This window comes from Podarcis melisellensis (genome assembly GCF_964234715.1).
Source record: "Podarcis melisellensis genome assembly, chromosome: 5".
Classification (NCBI taxonomy): domain Eukaryota; kingdom Metazoa; phylum Chordata; class Lepidosauria; order Squamata; family Lacertidae; genus Podarcis; species Podarcis melisellensis.
Genome location: NC_138537.1, coordinates 6,990,923 through 7,011,301, shown reverse-complemented (window position 1 = coordinate 7,011,301; position 20,379 = coordinate 6,990,923). Strand labels below are relative to the sequence as shown.

Below are 20,379 nucleotides of genomic sequence, written 5' to 3'. Positions count from 1 at the left end.
TAGACCTCCCTCCGGCGACTCCCGGCAGGATAAAACATACGCGAGGTCCGTTCCGGCGATTTTCCTCAGGCTGTGAGGAAAACACACCAACTGCTCCTCTCTCCCCTTTGGTGTCCCCAGGGAGGGGAAAGAAGCAGACAGAAATCTATTTACATCTTTTATTCCTGTCTTTTACTTCAGTACAGAGAAAACATGTCTGCACTCATCAGCAGTTAGAATAAACTCCACCCATGTACTTCCAGCACAGGTCATATGACAAACCCACTGAGCTAACATCCGGTGCTCAGTACAGAATGGACTGCCCCTTTGTTCCCATGGCAACAGTCACAAACTTCCTGTTTGGCTTTCCAGCCACAAGCAGCAGACTTGGCTGCTATAGCCTTTGCTTGCTGCCGCATTGCTGCTTTAGAATAACAATGACTACCGCTCTTAACCACTACACCACAAGGGAACAAGCTTTTTTCTCTCCTGGTCTGAAGGGTAGGACTCAAACTAATGGATTCAAGTTACAGGAAAGGAGATTCTGACTAAGAAATTTCTGATAGTAAGAGTTGCATGTCGAGGTCCCCAGGTCCACCCCAATAACTCACACATCACACAGAAATTTTTGTTTAAGATTTTTGGCATAATTTTGGCCACAACTTTATTAAAATACAAATTTGTGAGTGGTTGCGTAGGCATTGGTTGCGACTATCTGCCCCCACCATGGGGGACAGACTGACATTCCGCACGATGTGAAAGTCAGAATGGGGGAATACACTTGGGGGTTACGCGGAGCAGGGAACCTGCCCTCATCCCAAATGCAACCAGGAGCTCATTGCTATGGCCCGAGCCCCCTTGACAGAGTGGACAAGCAATAGTTAGCTCCCAATTCCTTTAATGGAATCCCTTGCAGCAGCAGCATTAGAGGGGCAGGCACAGCCAATCCATGCCCCTCAACCAACCAAACCATAAACCAATGCCTAACCGCCACCAAGCACTCAATCTCGCCGCCAACCACTCACAACTGCAACCCCACCTTCAAACCCAACACAACAGAATTTAACCATGTGTCATTTCCCAACGGGGAAAGATGCACACCATTGTCCCAGAAAAGGACGGCCTCCTTGAAGGTGATATTGGGGTGCGCAATCACGGAACCACCATGAGCAATGACTGTTTTCATTGCCACCTTATTAACGCGCTTAATATACTAGCTGGCAGCAAATTAGCTTCCCTGTACTAAAATAAAACAACAGGCTGCAATGCACAGAATGTCCACAAAGTGGCAGCAGTTAACGGTCTAAAGTATTTCTTTATAATTAAATCAGGGAGGCAGCAATGCTCAGAATGGCCACCAGATGGCAGCAATTATGAGCCTAAATAAAGCAATAATAAAGCAGGCTGCAGTGGCTCTAGATGGCCTGCGTGATCAATTGAAGCCCGGAAAATGGCGTTCCCGCCAAAATGGAGCAAGGAAAGGAGGCTGAACACAATGGGCCTGCACCCAGGCCCAAGTTAGGCCGTGCCTGCCTCCCTGCAGTCCCGCCAGACACCAGGCCTTCCCACTTCACAGGGAGGGCCGCCGAGGACAAAAGAAGGCCGAATACGGCCTTGGAAATTGGCGGGGGGAGGCGGGGGGCGGGGGGCTCGGGAAAGCCTAAGAAGGCCCAGCAGTGCCGGAGGCACACCCCGCTTCAGCGCGGCACCAGGCGCTGCCGAAAAAAGGCCCTTCGTCCAACCAGGAACCAGGCCTAGGCAGCTGCGCCCCTGCGCGGGCCGGGCGAGCGCCCCTGCAGCTGGGCGCACTTTGCAGAGGCCTAGTGCCTCCGAACGTTAAGGTAAGCTACAGTGGGGGGGAGGGGGTGGGGGGATAGGGGAAAATTAAAAGACTAGGGGGGTGGGAATGAAGGGTAAAAATTTTAGAAGGAGAGAGGGAAAATTAAAATAAAATTAATAATTATTACACAGAGGGGAAACTTAATTGAAGGACAAAATTAAGAATTAAATAGAGCTAATGCAATTAAAGCAGGCCAAAGACACAAGGATAATGGGTAATTAGTAGAAAAATACAACCGTCTCCCTTCGCTGTGATCAATCCAATGCACGGGCGAAAAGAGGAAGCCCTAGCCTCGTGCAAGGAGTTTTACTATTTCTGGCTGTCAATCAATAAATGGCAACATTAACTTCTTCCCAACAACAAGGGAAGCCCCAATCGCATCAGTGGCCAACGACTTCTGGGTTGGCGCCTCCAGGCAATGGCGGAGTTCCTCCGATCGGGAGGAATTTGCTCCGTGGAAATCAGGGTCTGACCGCCACGGCGAAGGCGGAGACCCACTGAAATCACAGGCGGGAGAAGCTTGTGAACCTGGGATTCGGCTGGCACCTTTTGTGCCTCCCCTGCTCACGGGGAAACCCTGATTTGGGGATCCGGAGCGAATTGGGGTGAGCGGCGCGGGGCTTCGAATTGACTGCTTGTTTCACGGAGTGAAGCCGCATTGCTGTTGCCGGAGAGCGCTGACTTTTTCCTGTGGACAATTTGACTTTAAACAACTACCCGTGAGTAGAACGGAAAATTGGATCTTTAAATTCATTAATTTGGCATCGAAACGGGAAGGTTTTAAACAGGAAGCCCGCCTTCCTCTTTTGTAAATAGATTGAAGCAAAGATGTTGCAAGTTAAAGCCTTGGAAAGTCTTTTGTAAAGGATTAAATCTCCATCGGTTAAAACTATTAAACCCCCCTTGGAAGCAGGAGAAGAGGGTGAAAATTTTGGACCTAGCGAGCCTGCAGGAGAGAGTGAAAAATTAAATTACCACTGCTCTGAACCTGGAAACGGGCTGCCAGCAGAATTGACATTTTGGGAGAGTTCATTGACTGTGAACAGAAAGCATGTTGACAGATGGCTAAATAAGAGAAATATATTGTTTCCACTGTCCTCTTCTGCGTTTAAAAAGGAGGAAAAGTAACTGAAAATTGAATCTAACTTTATAGTTTAAATTGTGCTTGAAAGGATTGATACAAGTGGAGACTGTTTCCCTCTAGAGGGAGCTTTTGAAACTGTTACAAGAGTGGAGCTGGGTTTTTTCCAGCTGCAAGATAAGAGCTGTGAGAATCAGAGATTGACCTTGGATTTTAAGAATGTTGACAGAAGGAGCTTTAATGACTGTTTTATTTTAGATAAGCTATTCGTTGGAACAGCTTCACAAGAAGACAGATGTTATGAATACCAAACTTGAGAACTTGGAACAAAAAGTGATAAATCTGGGACAAAAAGTGACCATCAATACAGAAATTGTTCAGGATTTGACACAGGAACCTACTTTGACAGGACAAACTGGGGAGAAGACGAAGGAGAAAGTTGTTGTTGTTGAACCTAAAGTAATACAAGTGGAAGCCCCAGCCTTACAGAGGCAAATCAAGGACTATAAGTGGAGGCCTTTTATGAGTGAATATAGAAAAAGTTAGAATTTGAAGATTGGTGCCCTGCTTGGACTGGAGAAGGAAGGTTGGATAGACTCTTTCATGCAGGGATTTACTGACCTTTGGGTCCTGAATCTGGGTCAGGAGGAGATTGGAGTTGTGGGGGCCTTTGGATCTGGAGGAGCCTTGAAACATGATTTGAGATATTGTATGGACCTTGGTTCTAGCTGTGGAGAGTTGGCTGGTCTGTCGAGAGGGAATGGGGGCATGGTTGGGTCGGCCTTCCCCCCGAGACTTGCTTTTCAGCATCTTCAGCATCAAAGAATATGAAGAAGAATTGCAGAAACGACTTGGAAAAGATTTAAGGGCCTCGGACAGGAGATCTCCAGGTTGATGAACCGTATGGAATGGATGGAAATGACTGGCAGAATCCGAGACCAGGGAGAAGAGATGGTGGTAGAAGATTGGGAAAGTTTAAAGTTTGTATATAGAAATATTGTAAAATTAATGAGTGTTTGAAAATTGTTGGAATGAAACTTTATGGCTTTAGCATAAGTTAAGTATAAGTTAAGTATAAATAAGTACTTTAGTATTAATGGAAAACAAGGTTAAAAATATGTTAAGATATTCATAATGATAAAAATAGAGAAAGATGGAAAGGAATTGCTGAAACAAGTAACAGAAGTGGAATACAAAAAGGGAGGTGAGAGGAGGTCGATGAAATAAAGGAATGAAAGATAGAGTAATGAAATGGTATGCTATATGTTTTTAAATTGTTGTTGTTTTGTTTTGTTCAGTTTAGTGTTAAGGTTGTGTTTTGTATTGTTTTTTGCATTGTTTTTTCTTTTGTTCTTTTTTCTTGTCTGCTCTATTTTGTCTTTTTCTCCTGCCTTTTCTTTTCTTTTTTCTTTTCTTGTAAGTTTGAAAAGTAATAAAGATTTTTTTTAAAAAAAATCGCATCAGTGGCCAACGATCAATTAGCCCCCCCCCAACTTTGGAGTGTCCTGGCGGCCCCCACCACAACACGTGCTCTCCATGAAGGAGAACACGCTTTATTTGACAGTGGAACAGACTCCCTTGGGAGGTTGTGGACTCTCCTTCCTTGGAGGTTTCTAAGCAGAGGTTGGGTGGCCATCTGTCAGGGATGCTGTAGTTGACATTCCTGCATTACAGGGGATTGGACTGGGTGGCCCTTGGGTCCCTTCCAATTCTAAGATTCTATGATTCTATAATATTATGGAGGCTCTTGACTTACCTAGTTCAGGCTGCTTTTCAGTTTTCAGTCTGTTGGGCCCTACTGAGACCTTGCAGTCTGTTTCTCCACATAAAGGGGATGGAGTCAGGCAGAGCTGGCACACCTGGTGTTGCTGTTTGAGGCATAACAAATCGAGCTGCCCCACCCTGCCGCCACTTTACCACCTGCAGTGCCAGCATTGGTGCAGATTTCCAGCGACATCTTGACAAAATCTCGTGAGATCTCACCAGAAATCAGCACCGATGCTGCCACCACTTCACCAGTGATTGAGGCAGCAGGGTGGGCAGGGGGACACTGCCTTGCCTCTGGGACTTCCAACAACCAAGATGGTGTCACCACTGCCTCATTGGTGGGCCAGGCCTGGAGCCAAGTTTAAGGGCCAAGCCATCTTGTGAAGCAGAGTATAAATTATTAATAAACAAGTAGATAAACAAATACTGGAAAGCAGGATCAGTGCCCCTGGATGACCATGGAAATTGTAGTATGACACAACAGAGAGATGGGGTAGTACTGTGCTGAGGCAGCCGCTGTTCCAACCAAGTTCACTATGCGAGTCTAACAATATGCTTCTTAACAAAATAAAAGAAATCCTTCCTGTAGCACCTTAGAAACCAACTAAGTTTGTTATTAGTATGAGCTTTCGTGCACACTTAGTAGTATGCTTCTTAGTGGCTGCTGCCTGGGGGTGGGGCTGAGCTCCCTGAGGGAAATTCAAGGGTGGATTTGCAGCCCCCCCCTGAAATTTACATCTGTGAGTTGGAATATAGTTTATAACGTTGAATGCAAAGACCTCATATATACTTTATAGAAACATCATATATACTTTATAAACATAATAAAAATTTCAGAATATTCCTGCACAAATTTGGCCCCGTGATAGATCACAGTTGGCTGATGACAGCCTTTCATGTTATTCTCTTCCCTTCAATTATTACAGTTCCACATACTATAATTAACCATACTGGTGGTGCAATAAAAATAAATGGTTCACATTGAATTAATCCCTGGAAGGCTTAATTCCAAAACTATTATTATATGGTCTCAGACCATTAGCCTTATTGTCCTGTATAAAAGGGTGTTGCAAGTATATGTCTATGTAAATTAAAAGCCAACAGAGAAGGAGCATCCTACACAGCCAGAAGTGCTAGACGGAGACAAGTGACAGAGTGAGAGAGAGAAGGCAGGGAAATGTTGGGCATACGATTATTTTTGATTGCTCTGCTGGTGGGTCTTTTGATTCTGTACTTCCTGAAACAGCTCTGGTGGTCACGCAGACACTTCCCTCCAGGGCCCCTTCCACTTCCTGCCATTGGAAGCATGTGGCGGACTGCGATCAGGCTCTACCAAGAGACATTCACTAAGGTATTTCTTTCTAATTAATTGGCTGAGAAGGAGAATTCATGAAGCGAAGCATGAATTATTTTCTTCTCGTGGTAATTGTGGTTAACTATGGTCTTTGTGAAATCTTCTGGCATGAATTGTACATGGGAAATCAGTATGTGATATCTAGGAGACTAAGGGTGCAGTCTTCCAGGACATGGCGGATGTTCAAAGGAAGTTAGTTTAAGCACTCATGTTATTTTCACACCAACCCTGTGGTTTGGCTGAGAGCTAGAGACTAGCCCAAGGTTACCCAGTGAGCTCTGGGGCAGAATTGTGCTTTCTACCTGCTTCTCCCCAATCCCAGTCCAGCACTCTGCCCATTGGAAAGTCATCAAAGAAAAGCATCTCGCCAGGGCATCTCGCCAAGGTTACTTAGTGAGCTCTGGGGCAGAATTGTGCTTTCTACCTGCTTCTCCCCAGTCCCAGTCCAGCACTCTGCCCATTGGAAAGTCATCAAAGAAAAGCATCTCGCCAGGGCTGGGTACTCTAACGAATTTAATCTGAAAGGCATTTTGAAAGTGTCTGGCACACTCAAGAACTGACTTCTTGTTAGCATCTTTGAGTTACAGAAAGACCTCTGAAGTGTCTTCAGAGGCCAGTGCACTCTCACACACTTGTGGGTAGATTCAGGGACAGAAAATCTGATAGCTTAGTTCAGACTGGAGAATAAATAGGCTTCTTCTTTTTTCAGCTGCCCAGATAAAAAGTGAAATGCGCAAATACCGGTACTTTAAAATCTGATTCACATTATGAATGACCAATGCCAAATGGGCAAACCCCCTCTTGCTCAACCAATTTAAAGGTACAGGAAAAGTTAGCTATGTAGGCATGCTAGGATTGAAACATGAGGTTGTACAATGAGAGTGGCTCAGAAAACTTTACAAGGAAACATGAGGTTGTACAATGAGAGTGGCTCAGAAAACTCAGAAGAGGGAAGAAAAAAGCTAAGCAATTTATCGGCAGCGAGAGATCAGTGTGTTTGTTTCAGCTCAGAAGCATATCCAGTGGAGCTACAACAATGTGTTCCATTTAACTTCCAGCTAGGAGGCATATAAGCTCATAATCACATGTGCTGATGCATTTATCTGTTTCAAAATGTTGCTGCACCAGCATTACTCAAGCAGCTGCTGGCAGTTGGCTCCAAAGGGAGATGGACTACCAGTTAGTGATGTTACCAGGCACACCCATTAGAAACCTACCACACAGCTGGCTGAAACATCAAATGTGTTACCAAAGTAGGCGGCATAAAACAAAGAGCAAAGGCATCTCTGGGTGCTGCCCCATCTGTTTGCAACATCACTTTATGCGTGATAAAATATACCCTAGATGCTGCTATGCCATCAAACCAAGTCTTCATACTTCTCCTTTCAGCAGATCCTCTGGCACAGCTCACCAGCTGTTCTTAATGAATATATTCACACTGTATGTTGTTGTTCCCTCCCCTCAGTTAGTACTTCCCCACCCTCCCTGAATTCTAGAAACCCGAGGTCCCTTTTAGGCATGTATGCAGGTAGCTGATTACCTGTGCACAGACCTTTTTTGTGAGGGGGGGGGCAGGAGATGCAAGTTTTCTGATATATCAGACTTGCACAAAACAGTATGCTAAAAAGCAGTGTGCCTCTTGCTTGGCCCCACCAGTAGCCCACCCTCCTTCAGTTCTGGAAACCTGAGGTCCATTGTGGGCATGTGCACATGGATTTGTTCACCTGTGTGACCACAGACAGTTTTTTTTTCCTTTTCTGAGATACTTTTCTGAAATATCAGGCTTGTACAAAACAGTGGTTTGAAGGGGGAAATGTGGGGAAATGGCCAGCAGCCCACTGAGGAATGTCTTGTTAGCAAAAGTAGGGGAGTGTGATGATTAGGGATGGAGGGGAAATTCAAATTATTTAAAGAGCAGCCAGACAACTTCATGACTTACTAGCAGTCCAGGTATACAGGTGGTGATAGGAGTGGCTGGATGGATCAGACAAAAGTGGGGCTAGTGGGGCCAGGCAAAAAGAGGAGTGGCTGTCTATGTTGCCTCCAGATTTGAAGCACTTAGGTGTGGCTGCCTTGTTCTCAAACAATCTCTGGAAGCCCTGGGTGAAGGGATGAGGTCAAACAGACTGAAGCTGAATTGAGAAGTTGGAGGTGATACTCCATGCCAAGTGAGACAATGCTCATATTCCAAGCCCGGGCACAACTGAAGTGAATTGATTACTGGTATATCCCTTCATTTTGCTGTGTCTTTTAATGTTATGGGAGCAACTACATTCTTTGCTAGCAGCTCCAACTGGAACAACTTGTAATTTGCTGTAACCCTGAACGTTGTTGCAATCATTCTTCCTTCTGGTCTTATTTTCATTTTCATTGGATGAGATGGCACGACATCCAGAACTGGGATCATCAGTGTGTTGTTGTTGTTGTTGTTGTTGTTGTTGTTGTTGTTGTTGTTGTTGTTGTTGTTGTTATAACTAATAGGAGTGTGCCAGATTTAGGTTGGGATCACAGTTTGATTTGATTTGATTTCCACTTCCCAATCTACTATTTGCCTACTTGTGCAAATTAAACAAATACAAATCATTGCCATATATTTTGACCCTTGCGGCAAATCTGCTTTAGAAAGGTATGATCTGAATTTGTTAAAAACAACCACCACCAAACATGAATTTTCCCACCATTTCATCTTATTCTGCCTTCCAGTTAAAAACACCCAGCCCACATTAACAGACTAGCTGGTTAGCAGACACAATAAGGATATGAAAACTTGGGGCAGTTGTCCATGGAAGAGCCTTTGCTTTTTGAATAAAGCCATGCAGAAACTGACAATAACCTTGCAAGAGTATGATAGAACAGGCCTACAAGCATGCATGGATATGCACTGTATCAAAAATCAGATTACCATTATGTATCCTACTTTGGTGCCATGAATAAAGAGAACTGGATATAACCAGAAGACACAGACTAGGTGAGCGAACCTGAAGTTCACAAATTAACCTGAAAGAACTGTGTGACTAATGTCTCTCTTCTCTTTTGATCCAAATGGCAGCGGACAAAACAAAATGGAAACACGGAGCGACCTGTGATGCCTTTCCTTAGAGCTGTAGCAAATGAAAAGGGTAAGTTGTTCCAAGGAAGAAGGGTTCTTTTTCTACTGGTCTTCTCTCCAGAGACATCTTAAGAGAGCAGTTCCCAAGTGTTAAAATGTAAGACCTGAGCCTTTCCAGTGTTCTGTTGAAGGTCGTAAGAGGTTTAATTGCAAGGTATAAGTAGTAGTCATCATACCTGTTAAATATTAAAAGTAATTATTTGGGGTTCATTTGTAAAGGGCATGACCCAAATACAAAAGTGGGTCATGACCTACAAGTTGGGAAATGCTTCCTTAAGCCAGTCCTGTGATAGAATCCCTAACAACTGAAGGGGTTTTTTTTGTTTGTTTGTTTATATTCCACCCATAATCAGAAGATCTCAGGGCAGGTAACAATCAGCTACAATATCATTTAAACAACAAAAATAATAACACCCAGCCCAAAATCGCGAACATTTCTCAGCTGAATATTAGTTACCAAAAGCCTTCACAAAAAGCCATGTTTTCTACTGGCATCTGAGTGAGAGCAACACAAAAGGGAGTTGAATTTCATGGGCTAGGGAGCTGAGGATCTCGAGCGCCAACACACAGAAAGCCCACCCATGCCTTATTTCCAAAGGTATCGTACCTTTGGGTGGAATGCTGAGGATGGCTCCCTAGGAGGTCTTATTTCAAGGGCAGGACTATACAGGGAAAGGTCTCTAGATTATTCAATGCTTTCTAGATTATTCGTAACACCTGGCTTTTGGATCAGATATGTTTCAGTAGCTGATGCAATTCTTTCACAACAGATGTAACATGGCTCTGACTAGTTTATTATAATTTATATAATTTATTATAATTTATATATATTTTTTATTATTATAGTGACTCCTAGCCCAGCTGCCTATATCACTAGCTGCAATTTCCAAGCAGTTCTCACTGCAGTGATCCAAACAGGAGGTTATCAGAGCATGCATTTCTGTGGCTAGTCTTGTTCGAGGAACATCTATAGCTGCCAAACAAACCAGGGCTGGGGGAAGACACTGTGCCCCCTGAGATCCTTGGGTTTCCAGTGACAAGACAAGGTCCAATAGTTACTTTCGTAACTTGCAAGTCAAGTGCAGCTAGGGTGAGAATCCTGCAAGTGATGCCACAGTCATCACCAGATGCATGCTTTCCAAATTATAATTTCAAAATGAAAGCCAGGTGAATCCCCACAGGTGAATGTTACAGCCTTGGTGGTAGACATTGACAGCAGAAACCAAGTGTTCAAAGGTGCAGCTGAGTACTGTATCTACTTTGTTTAGAACAGCTAGTCCTTATGGGGTGCCTCAGGGTTCTGTCCTCTCCCCCATGCTTTTCAACATCTACATGCAGCCGCTGGGAGAGATCATCAGGAGGTTTGGGCTGGGTGTTCATCAGTATGCAGATGATACCCAGCTCTACCTCTCTCTTAAATCAGAACCAGTGAGGGCAGTGAAGGTCCTGTGTGAGTGTCTGGAGGTGGTTGGAGGTTGGATGGCGGCTAACAGATTGAGGTTGAATCCTGACAAGACAGAAGTACTGTTTCTGGGGGACAGGAGGCGGGCAGGTGTGGAGGATTCCCTGGTCCTGAATGGGGTAACTGTGCCCCTGAAGGACCAGGTGCGCAGCCTGGGAGTCATTTTGGACTCACAGCTGTCCATGGAGGCACAGGTCAAATCTGTGTCCAGGGCAGCTGTTTACCAGCTCCATCTGGTACGTAGGCTGAGACCCTATCTGCCTGCGGACTGTCTCGCCAGAGTGGTGCATGCTCTGGTTATCTCCCGCTTGGACTACTGCAATGCACTCTACGTGGGGCTACCTTTGAAGGTGACTCGGAAACTACAACTAATCCAGAATGCGGCAGCTAGACTGGCGACTGGGAGCGGCCGCTGAGACCATATAACACCGGTCTTGAAAGACCTACATTGGCTCCCAGTATGTTTCCGAGCACAATTCAAAGTGTTGGTGCTGACCTTTAAAGCCCTAAACGGCCTCGGTCCAGTATACCTGAAGGAGCTTCTCCACCCCCATCATTCTGCCCGGACGCTGAGGTCCAGCGCCGAGGGCCTTCTGGCGGTTCCCTCATTGCGAGAAGCAAAGCTACAGGGAACCAGGCAGAGGGCCTTCTCGGTAGTGGCGCCCACCCTGTGGAACGCCCTTCCAGCAGATGTCAAAGCAATAAACAACTACCTGACATTCAGAAGACATTTTAAGGCCGCCCTGTTCAGGGAAGTTTTTAACGTGTGATATTTTACTGTATTTTTGGTTTTTATGGAAGCCGCCCAGAGTGGCTGGGGAGGCCCAGCCAGATGGACAGGGTATAAATAATAAATTATTATTATTATTATTATTACGCCATAAACTTTGCTAACCATAGTCTCCACAAATGACAGAGAGTTTGGGGTCTTTATATTCCATGAATAACCGGTAGTTGGCTTGAATATAGTATCTCTAAGAGGCATTTCATACAATACTTTTAATGGTTCAGATCTTGTATTTTCCAATGAATGCATCTGGAAGCAACAGAGACAAATTGGGCAGTCTGTTATGAAGAAACTGGCGATGAGGAAGCAAGGGTTGGAGCACTACATAAAAGAGGAGGCTCATCAGCTTGTGGGTACCTTTTCCCTTGTAAAAGGTATGTGGTGCTACTAGATGATTTTATTTGTTCATATGAGTATTTATATTAACACCACCCTCACAAAAAGTGTCAGGGCAGTGTACAGCAATATAAAACCATTAAAATCGCCATTAAAATGACTAGCATGATTATAATAATCATAAAAATGATTATGCTGGCAGATATCTTAGTCTCCAGGTTTTGCCTTGTTTCCTTTGCAATCTATGCATACAGTATTTTGGAGCAGAATTTGATGCATTTTAGTTGCTTTTTAATATGTTAAGAAAATTGCTTCTTTAGTCCCACTATGAAATTTTACTCTTAGTATTATTGTGAGAACAGGATTGATGTCTTCACTTCATATAGCTGCAAAAATCTTCACTTTCAGGGCAGCCATTTGACCCTTTGTTACCCATCACTAATTCAGTGTGCAATGTGGTATGCGCTATGGCTTTTGGTCATCGGTATTGTGCTGAAGATGAAAATTTCCAGAAGCTCACTGAAGCTATTGATCTTGCCTTAAAATGTGGAGGTAGCTTCATTTATGCTGTAAGTAGACTTTTTCTTTCCAGCTGAGTCACACAGGTGTCCCCAGAGCCCTAGCCTCCTGCTAGCATTCAGAGAGACACTGTGGTTGGTCACAGATGAAGGGAACCTGACCTGAAATGCCCCTTCAGCCTCAGGTCAAACACTATTCATCAGTCTAACCCATTTCACAGAGATATTATGAAAAAAGTGGAGAGCCATACACTAGGTTCTTTTAAGGAAAGATGGGGTTAATTTTAACTAATGATCATTCTTAGGCTACGTACGCATTCCATTTTCTCCTTCATGGATCACAGCCTTGCCGTGGTGAAGGGGCTTGAAAAACTCAAAGAAGCTATGAGCTATGCAGGGCCACCCAAGATGGACAGGTCATAGTGGAAAGTTTTGACCAAACATGATCCACCTGTAGTAGGAACTGGCAAGCCACTCCAGTATCCCTGCCAAGAAAACTCAATGGACAAAGACAACAGGCATATAAAAGTTATGACGCTGAAAGATGAGCCCCTCAGGTTGGAAGGCATCCAACATGCTACTGAGGAAGAGCAGAGGACAAGTACAAGTAGATTCAGAGCTGATGAAGCAGCTGGGCCAAAGCTGAAAGGCCGCTCAGTTGCAGATATGCCTGGAAACGAAAGGAAAATCCAATGCTGTAAAGAAAAATATTGCATAGGAACCTGGAATGTAAGAACCATGAACCTTGGTAAGCTGGGTGTAGTCAAAAATGAAATGGCAAGAATAAATATTGATTAATAAATATTTTAATATAAATATTTTAAACACATATTTAATATTTAATAAATATTGAATAGTGCTCACTGGAAGGACAGACCCTGAAGCTGAGGCTCCAATACTTCACCTCATGAGAAGAGAAGACTCCCTGGAAAAGACCCTGATGTTGAGAAAGATTGAGGGCACAAGGAGAAGGGGACAACAGAGAACAAGATGGTTGGACAGTGTTCTCGAAGCTACGAACATGAGTTTGACCAAACTGTGGGAGGCAGTGGGAGACAGGAGTGCCTGGCATGCTTTGGTCCATGGGGTCATGAAGAGTTGGATACGACTAAATGACTAAACAACAGCAACACAAACTCTGCATCTGAAGCCCGCATTCCCAGCATGCTTGCACTCCTGTCTTGGCGACGTCTACACTGGCTTGGTCATGTACGTAGATGGCAGAATCCCCAGGGACGTGCTCTGTGAGGAGCTGGCTTCAGGCACCAGGCCATCTGGCAGACCAACTCTGTACTACAATATCTGCAAACATCAGACATGAATGCTAGCAACATCACTCTCACACACACCCTTTGTAGGAATCCCTTGCAGATGACCACAGTGCTTGGAGACCGTCCGGTCATGTATCCACAGTGGTGACCAGAGAAGGAATGACTGATGGGAGGAGCTCAGAGACAAGAAATGCCATAGTGCACCCAGAGACCTCTCCTGTCTCTAGTGCAGAGGAGACATCCCCAAAAGTAATGTCATCCTCTTCCATCTGCTAAACCAAGTTTATTGCTTTGCAATACTGCAGGTGAACTTCTGGGAAAGTGGTAAAAGGAGAAGGATAACATCACATTCTGCAATGTGTTCCTCACCCAGAGATTAGGAAATGGACAGTACTCCATTGACTCTCTTCCCTTGGAGGTGGAAGATGGGCAGGAAGATTGCTGGTAGGGAGGGAAGCTGTGATACCTTCCATATTAGGTAGCCCTACATCCTCATAATCCTGAATTAATCCAGAGTAAATGGATTAGGTTCTCTGTGTGTTCGTTAGACAGCCATAAAATATTATGGGTTAGTGCTGGTACTGCCCAAATGCAATGGGAATCCTGTAGAATAAAATCCTGCTCTTATATATTATTAATAAATATAATTTGCATTTTTTGGGAATGCCACAAATACCAGTGTTTCCACAACTACTATTGTACCAGAAATATGGGAGAGGGTGATGTGTTCCAATGTCAAATTTTCATTTACAACTTCTACTAGAGTAAACTAGTGGATATGGGAATCAGAAAAAGGTGTTTTACTCACTGAGCTCCAAGATACCAGGATGCCAGCAGGTTAGGAAAGGCTGATCTCAACCATGATACCAAACAGGCGTCCAAAAGAAGTTGGGTCATGGAACATGTTATTGGGCTTCTTCATGGTAATTACTGGATTTTGTTTTTATATTCTTCAAAGCTCCGTGAAATGTTCCCTTGGGTACTGAAGCATCTTCCAGGGCCACACAAGAAGGCTCTGTCCTCTAGGGAGTTTGTGCTTTTATTTGCAAAGGAGGAGATGAAGAAGCATAAAGAACATCACCTCCTACGTGAGCCACAGGATTTCACTGATTTCTATCTACTTCAAATGGAGAAAGTAAGTATCTGTTTTGTATGTGAACACTTCCCTGCAAGGATTGTAAGGCAACCACCAGGATTTTCTGGGTTGCTGATAATATTTGCATTCAGTCCCCCCTCAATGGCACTTCCCAGAGATTATTGTTAGCTAGTAAAGTGGATTACAAACCCCACATGCATTGAAAATAATGGGAAAAGAAATATTTTCGTATGTTTGATGGCAAAAAGCTTGAATGGTCAAGGGCATTCAGATACATTCTTTGTGTAATTATGCTATTTAAATGACTAAAGATTAGTCTCCTTTCCAAATTAAAACATGTTCTGAGATTGCAGAAAAGATAATGTTTTTTATTCACCCTGATTATGTGAATTTATTTCTTACAATTTTGACTTTCCCTTTAGGGATGGGGGTGAAATTTGATTCCGTTTGCATAAAAGCATGGCTTGGTTTACGCTTGGTTTAAGCAACTGAAATGCAGCCTACTTCAAAATCAACACTTCTCTGAATCTTACAGTGCAGTTCTTCAGCAAAATAATGTGTACAAAAATGCATATACTAGGATAGTGAGCATATAAATGTATATATTAGTGGGGGGGAAATGTCAGAAAAGTGCACATTAGGCAAAATTACACTTATTTATTAAGAGAAATTAGCACTAAGATGCTGATGGAATTTCATGTGAACTTTTTTAAAAAAAGAAATTTGCAAACTAGTAAGGAAATGTGGGGAACCAAACTTAAGGTTGAGAAAATGAGAAACAGTGGCAAATTTAACTATTATTTAACTCAAATTCCACTTAGAACTCCCACCAGTTCTAAAAAATTTAAAGGGAGGAAGGATCTTTAAGCAGAGCTCAATAGGTACAGGTTTCTGTGGGCTCAGTGGGAAAGTTGAGAAAGATGGATCCCAGAATCCACTTTATAGGGTCCAGGGGGATCCAAATCAGAGAAAAGGCTTTGAGAATAAAACACTGATGTCTTAACCTTACAAGGAACTAATCTAAAACACAAGAAATTTCATTTTCCCTGCTTCCATTCTGTTCCATGGCTCTGCAAAAAGAAGACCCTGTTCCCCATGCACATTGGGGGGCGGGGGGCGGGAGGTTGTGTGCATAAAGATCCACAGCAACCCAGATTTGATATGCATGAATCTACTACACACTTACTTCCTCATAATCTAAAAATGTTTGGGAAGAATTGCTGCTTTACTGTCTGCTGTTTTAGAAGGACTGTGTATCTGAAGAAGTGTGCATGCACACGAAAGCTCATACCAAGAACTAACTTAGTTGGTCTTTAAGGTGCTACTGGAAGCAATTTTTTTTTGTTTTGAGTGTAGGATTACTAATTAAGGTACAGAACTGCATGCAAGGATTTCTTCATGCTCACCTGTCATGCTGGGATGGCCAGGATGCAATTTGTTACAAATAATCTTTCATCTTTCTATTGCCATCAACAGAGCCAGGGTGACCCCAACTCTGTCTATAATGCAGAGAACCTGGCCCAGTGTATACTTGACCTCTTTATAGCAGGGACAGAGACGACTGCTACTACTCTGCAGTGGGCACTGCTCCTCATGGCAACTCATCCAGATATCCAAGGTGAGTCCTGTGCGATGCCTTTCATGCAGCAATGTTTTGGTTAAGGGTGTGAGGCCTTATGAAATATGAAGAAAAATGACAAGATTCTATCTACTTTCAACCGTATGTATGGATAAACAGCTGAGTTAAGAATCTTAACAGTGAACCAACAGGCCAACATGTACAAACAAGAGGGATAGCTCAGATTTCCTTTTTGCCAGGTCCCCTGCAATTTGCCCTGGTTCTGGAGTTTCCAGACTGAAATATATTTGGAGTCCTGCAGTGATTTCATGCTCTTTATTGCAGCTTGTAAAACAGTGACCGAGTTTCCCCCCAAACCTCAGGCTTTTATATACATTAATTACACATTGAGTCCTATCTGATTGACCGATTCTGCTTCCCTCCTGGAGCCTGATTGGTCTTCTCCTGCAGGCCAATCAGTTGTTGCATTCTAGGATCCTACCTGCCTATTGTTCTAGGATCCAAGCTTAGTACATAACACAGACAGACCTGCTCCTATGCCCATTGATTTGGGATAATGGGAAAAAAATTCTCTCCACTTTACTCAGGATAGTTTACTCTTCTATTTTCCTGACTCAAGCTCTCTCTCTCTCCCCCCTTCAACCCCACACCCTGTAGCAGAATCTCCCTCTAGTTTCCAACTTCCATTTCTATTTCTGACTAAAGGAATTGTGAAAATGAGATGGTTCCAATTTCTCCAAGCTTTGGACTGTATGTAAAAAAAAACCCTGTTTTATCTATAGTCAGTTCTGTCCAAGTGGAATCCAACTGCATCTACAGGGAACTGATGTCCATAGGAACACAACCATATTTTGAAGCGTATTTCAGCACCACTGAGTTTCCTTTAAGATGCCTGGATTTTCCACTTCACCCCGTAGCTCAATTGCCTTTCAGGTTTCTTTAACCTAATTGTTAGAAGCAATACAAAAAAGAGAGAACAATTTCAGGCAATATTAGCAAAGCATCCAGAATAAAGCTTCCATTCCCACCATTTTCATCAGAGAAAGTCCACAAGGAGGTGGAAGGTGTTTTGGGTTCCTCTCAGTCAATCTGCTATCAAGATTGGAAGAAAATGCCATTCACCAGTGCTGTGATTCACGAGATCCAACGCTTAAAATATGCCTCCTTATTCAAGATCATCAGGCAATGTGCAAAGGATGTGAACATCTTTGGATTTCTCATGCCCAGGGTAAGGAAAATTGATACGGTTGTAAGGAGCAATGCAGAAGCTTCTGTGTAGAGCATAGACTGAAGGGCAAGCAATTCAATATCCCTTCCCCTGAAAAAGGTATTGCAGTGACCCAGGGTTAATATTCTTTTTAAAATAACCCCCCCTGCCCTGCCCCACATTCTTCAAAAGAAAAACTGCATGAACAGTGCCTTAACACCAAACTCTCTTCATTTGGTTCCACTGATGGCCATAGCATCTGTGCCAGATTCAAGAATGAGGATTTGAAACAGAACAGCGAATAATGTGTTTTCAGTTTATTCTTGCTGAAATATTTTCCATAGTGGTTTCACAACAGGACTCTTCTTCCCTAGCTTTTTGGCAATCGCCCTGAATATGCTTTTTATTACCACGCAGATGAAGCTTGGGTATATAAGAAGTGCACAAAGATTTGTCCTGGGACAGAGGGACAACCTGAATAGTGCTGGCCTGGATGCATTCTAAGTCAATTTTCATTCATTTCAGGGAACTTTTATTAACCCAGATCTGAACTCTGCTGTTCTTGATCATAAGCAATGGAAGACCCCTGAAGAATTCAACCCAAATCATTTTTTGGACAAGGATGGGAATTTTGTGGCCAGGGGAGAATTTCTGCTATTTGGTTCAGGTAAATGTAGCAGTGATTTATTATTATTATTTTTATAGTTGCTGGGTTGTTTCAGAGAGGCAGATGCTTCTGTAAGGTTTTTATTTCCAAAGAATACCGGTACATGATTATTTGCTGCTCATAGCATTGGGGTCATGCTGCTCATGATCGTTGAGCACTGAATTACTCTTATGAGTCTTTACTCATAGTGCTTTCAGGCCTCAAGTTTACCAGCTTATCAATATAGATTTGCTTTCACATTTCTATACATTAGGGGTTCGTTAGTTACTGGTGGATAGCTCAGTCTGTAGATCGTGAGATTCTTAATCTTAGGGTCATTTGTTTGAGCCACGTGTTGGGCAAAATATTCCTGCATTGCATGAAGGTTGGATTAGACGATCCTCATGGTCCCTTCCAACTCTATGATTCTATGAGTTTGTGGGCCAAAGCAAGCCTCCCCCCCCCATGGCAGCCCAAAGTTGAAAAAGGAGGTGTGGAGATAGCAGGAGTTATAACAACAAGGGGAGCTGCTGATGGAACACTTTGGGTAGTGGCAAAGGAGCTTCACCTCCCAACCTGTGTTCCCTACCCAGAGTCAAAACTAGTTGTTGTCTATGGTAGATGTACCTGGAGAATAAGGCTCCATAGGTAATACTCATTTCTTGCCTTTCCTTTCTTTCTTCCACAGTGGAATCTGTGTGCTTGGAGGAGCAGCTTGCAAGAATTGAGCTCTTCATTTTCTTCAGCAATTTGTTGAGGGCGTTCATCTTCCAGCTGCCAAGTGGTGTGAAAAAATCCAGTGAACAGCACAAAGTGGGACTGACAACCTATCCCCATTCTTATAAACTTGTTGCCATTCCTCGCAGCAGGGCATCATAAACTATCAACACAGTTTGAGCAGCCTATTTATTACCATAAATTTCTCGGTTCTGCTCTGAGGTGGAACTTCTATCAAAAGTTGCATTAGACCTACGATATAATACATTGCTAAATCAATTTCTGTTGCCGAATACAGTTCTTCTTCTTTGTTTGCTGTTCATACACAAGTACTCAGTACAGATTTCTTGTGATGTTTAAAACCAGATGTTTATCAGTTTGTGCTTTTCAAAGAACATAAGGAATGCTTATTTATTGAATAAAATTGCTGCTATGGTTTATTTTAACAGCTCGTAGGAGATTGCATATGCTCTCTTAGGTGATGAATTACATCCTAAAAGATATCAGTAGTAGAGTTTGCAGGCCAAAGCCCTGTGACCCCATTGTTGCAGTAGCAACAAATAACTGGACGGGACAATAAGTATATATCGGGATCAAACAGGACACAACTTTGTTGATTATCGATGTGAATGGTTTGGCATCAGAATTGAGCACGTTGCCTCCAAAAGGGGTAGTAGTGACTAGGCAGTAGTTCTTGTAGACCCCCTTTTTAAGGAATAGTCACACCATTACCTTTCTTGTCTAATGATGCATTAACCACACTCTCAGCCGCCCAGCCAACCCCTTTTGGCTAGCCAGAATAAGCCATGATGGGCAAGGGTCAACAGAGCATGGAGTTGGCTGAACTGCTTCAAGAGTCTTGTCCACATCCTTGGGCCATTAAAGCTAAAACCATTTCCATGAAACTGGGTAATATGGTGCACTGCACAGTTCATCAGATCTGTCACAACAGCAACATTATGCCTGTTCTGCCCCCCACTAGGGTCAGCTATTAATCTGTGTATTAGTATTAGGTAGAAGGAATAACAACACTGCCCCTTTTAGAAAAGATAGTGCCTTTCCCCACTTTTTAAACCTCAAGGCAGGTTGAGAAATGTAGGCACAGCAATATTCTAGTTCCTATTCTTCCTTTGCTTCAGTCTAGTGCAGGCATGTCCAAAGTCTGGCCTGGTGGCTTAATCCAGCCCGCTGGTCGGTTTAATCCAGCCCCTGTGGCAGTTAATTTCCGGGGGGGGGGTGTCATAAAAGAAGGTCAACAACTTCAATCCTAAAAAAGTTCAAGAACTTTGGTGTAAAATCCCAAGAAAAATCTCTTCAATCCTAAAAAAGCTCAGCAACTTTGGTCAGCCCTCATGCATGTTCACTTCATCAAATCTGGCCCCCTTTGAAAAAAGTTTGGACACCCCTGGTCTACTGCTTGCATACCTAGAAAGAAGGGTGAACTCATTTGTTCTTACATAACCCCATGAACTCCAAAGAGAACTTCATCCTATTGGAATATGATTAATATTTCTACAGTGGTGCCTCACAAGACGAAATTAATCCGTTCCGCGAGTCTCTTCGTCTTGCGGTTTTTTCGTCTTGCGAAGCACGGCTATTAGTGGCTTAGCGGCTATTAGCAGCTTAGCGG

The 20,379-nt window shown here is 43.4% G+C and overlaps 1 protein-coding gene across 3 annotated transcripts; it reads left to right on the top strand.

The window, feature by feature from the left end:
* The first annotated feature begins 5,749 nt into the window (after positions 1-5,749).
* Positions 5,750-19,195, top strand: LOC309369838 (cytochrome P450 2J5-like). Of its 3 annotated transcripts, none has more exons than XM_081911222.1 (9): positions 5,750-6,018; positions 9,071-9,140; positions 11,604-11,753; positions 12,124-12,284; positions 14,463-14,639; positions 16,077-16,218; positions 17,220-17,407; positions 17,912-18,053; positions 18,721-19,195. In XM_081911222.1, the coding sequence occupies exons 1-9, from the start codon at positions 5,845-5,847 to the stop codon at positions 18,909-18,911; spliced, it is 1,395 nt and encodes a 464-aa protein (XP_081767348.1). In that variant the 5' UTR covers positions 5,750-5,844; the 3' UTR covers positions 18,912-19,195. The 3 variants fall into 3 exon arrangements, with proteins under 3 accessions (XP_081767348.1, XP_081767349.1, XP_081767350.1); XM_081911223.1 differs by lacking the exon at positions 5,750-6,018 and adding an exon at positions 8,386-8,430; XM_081911224.1 differs by lacking the exon at positions 5,750-6,018 and adding an exon at positions 8,455-8,989.
* Positions 19,196-20,379: the final 1,184 nt, after the last annotated feature.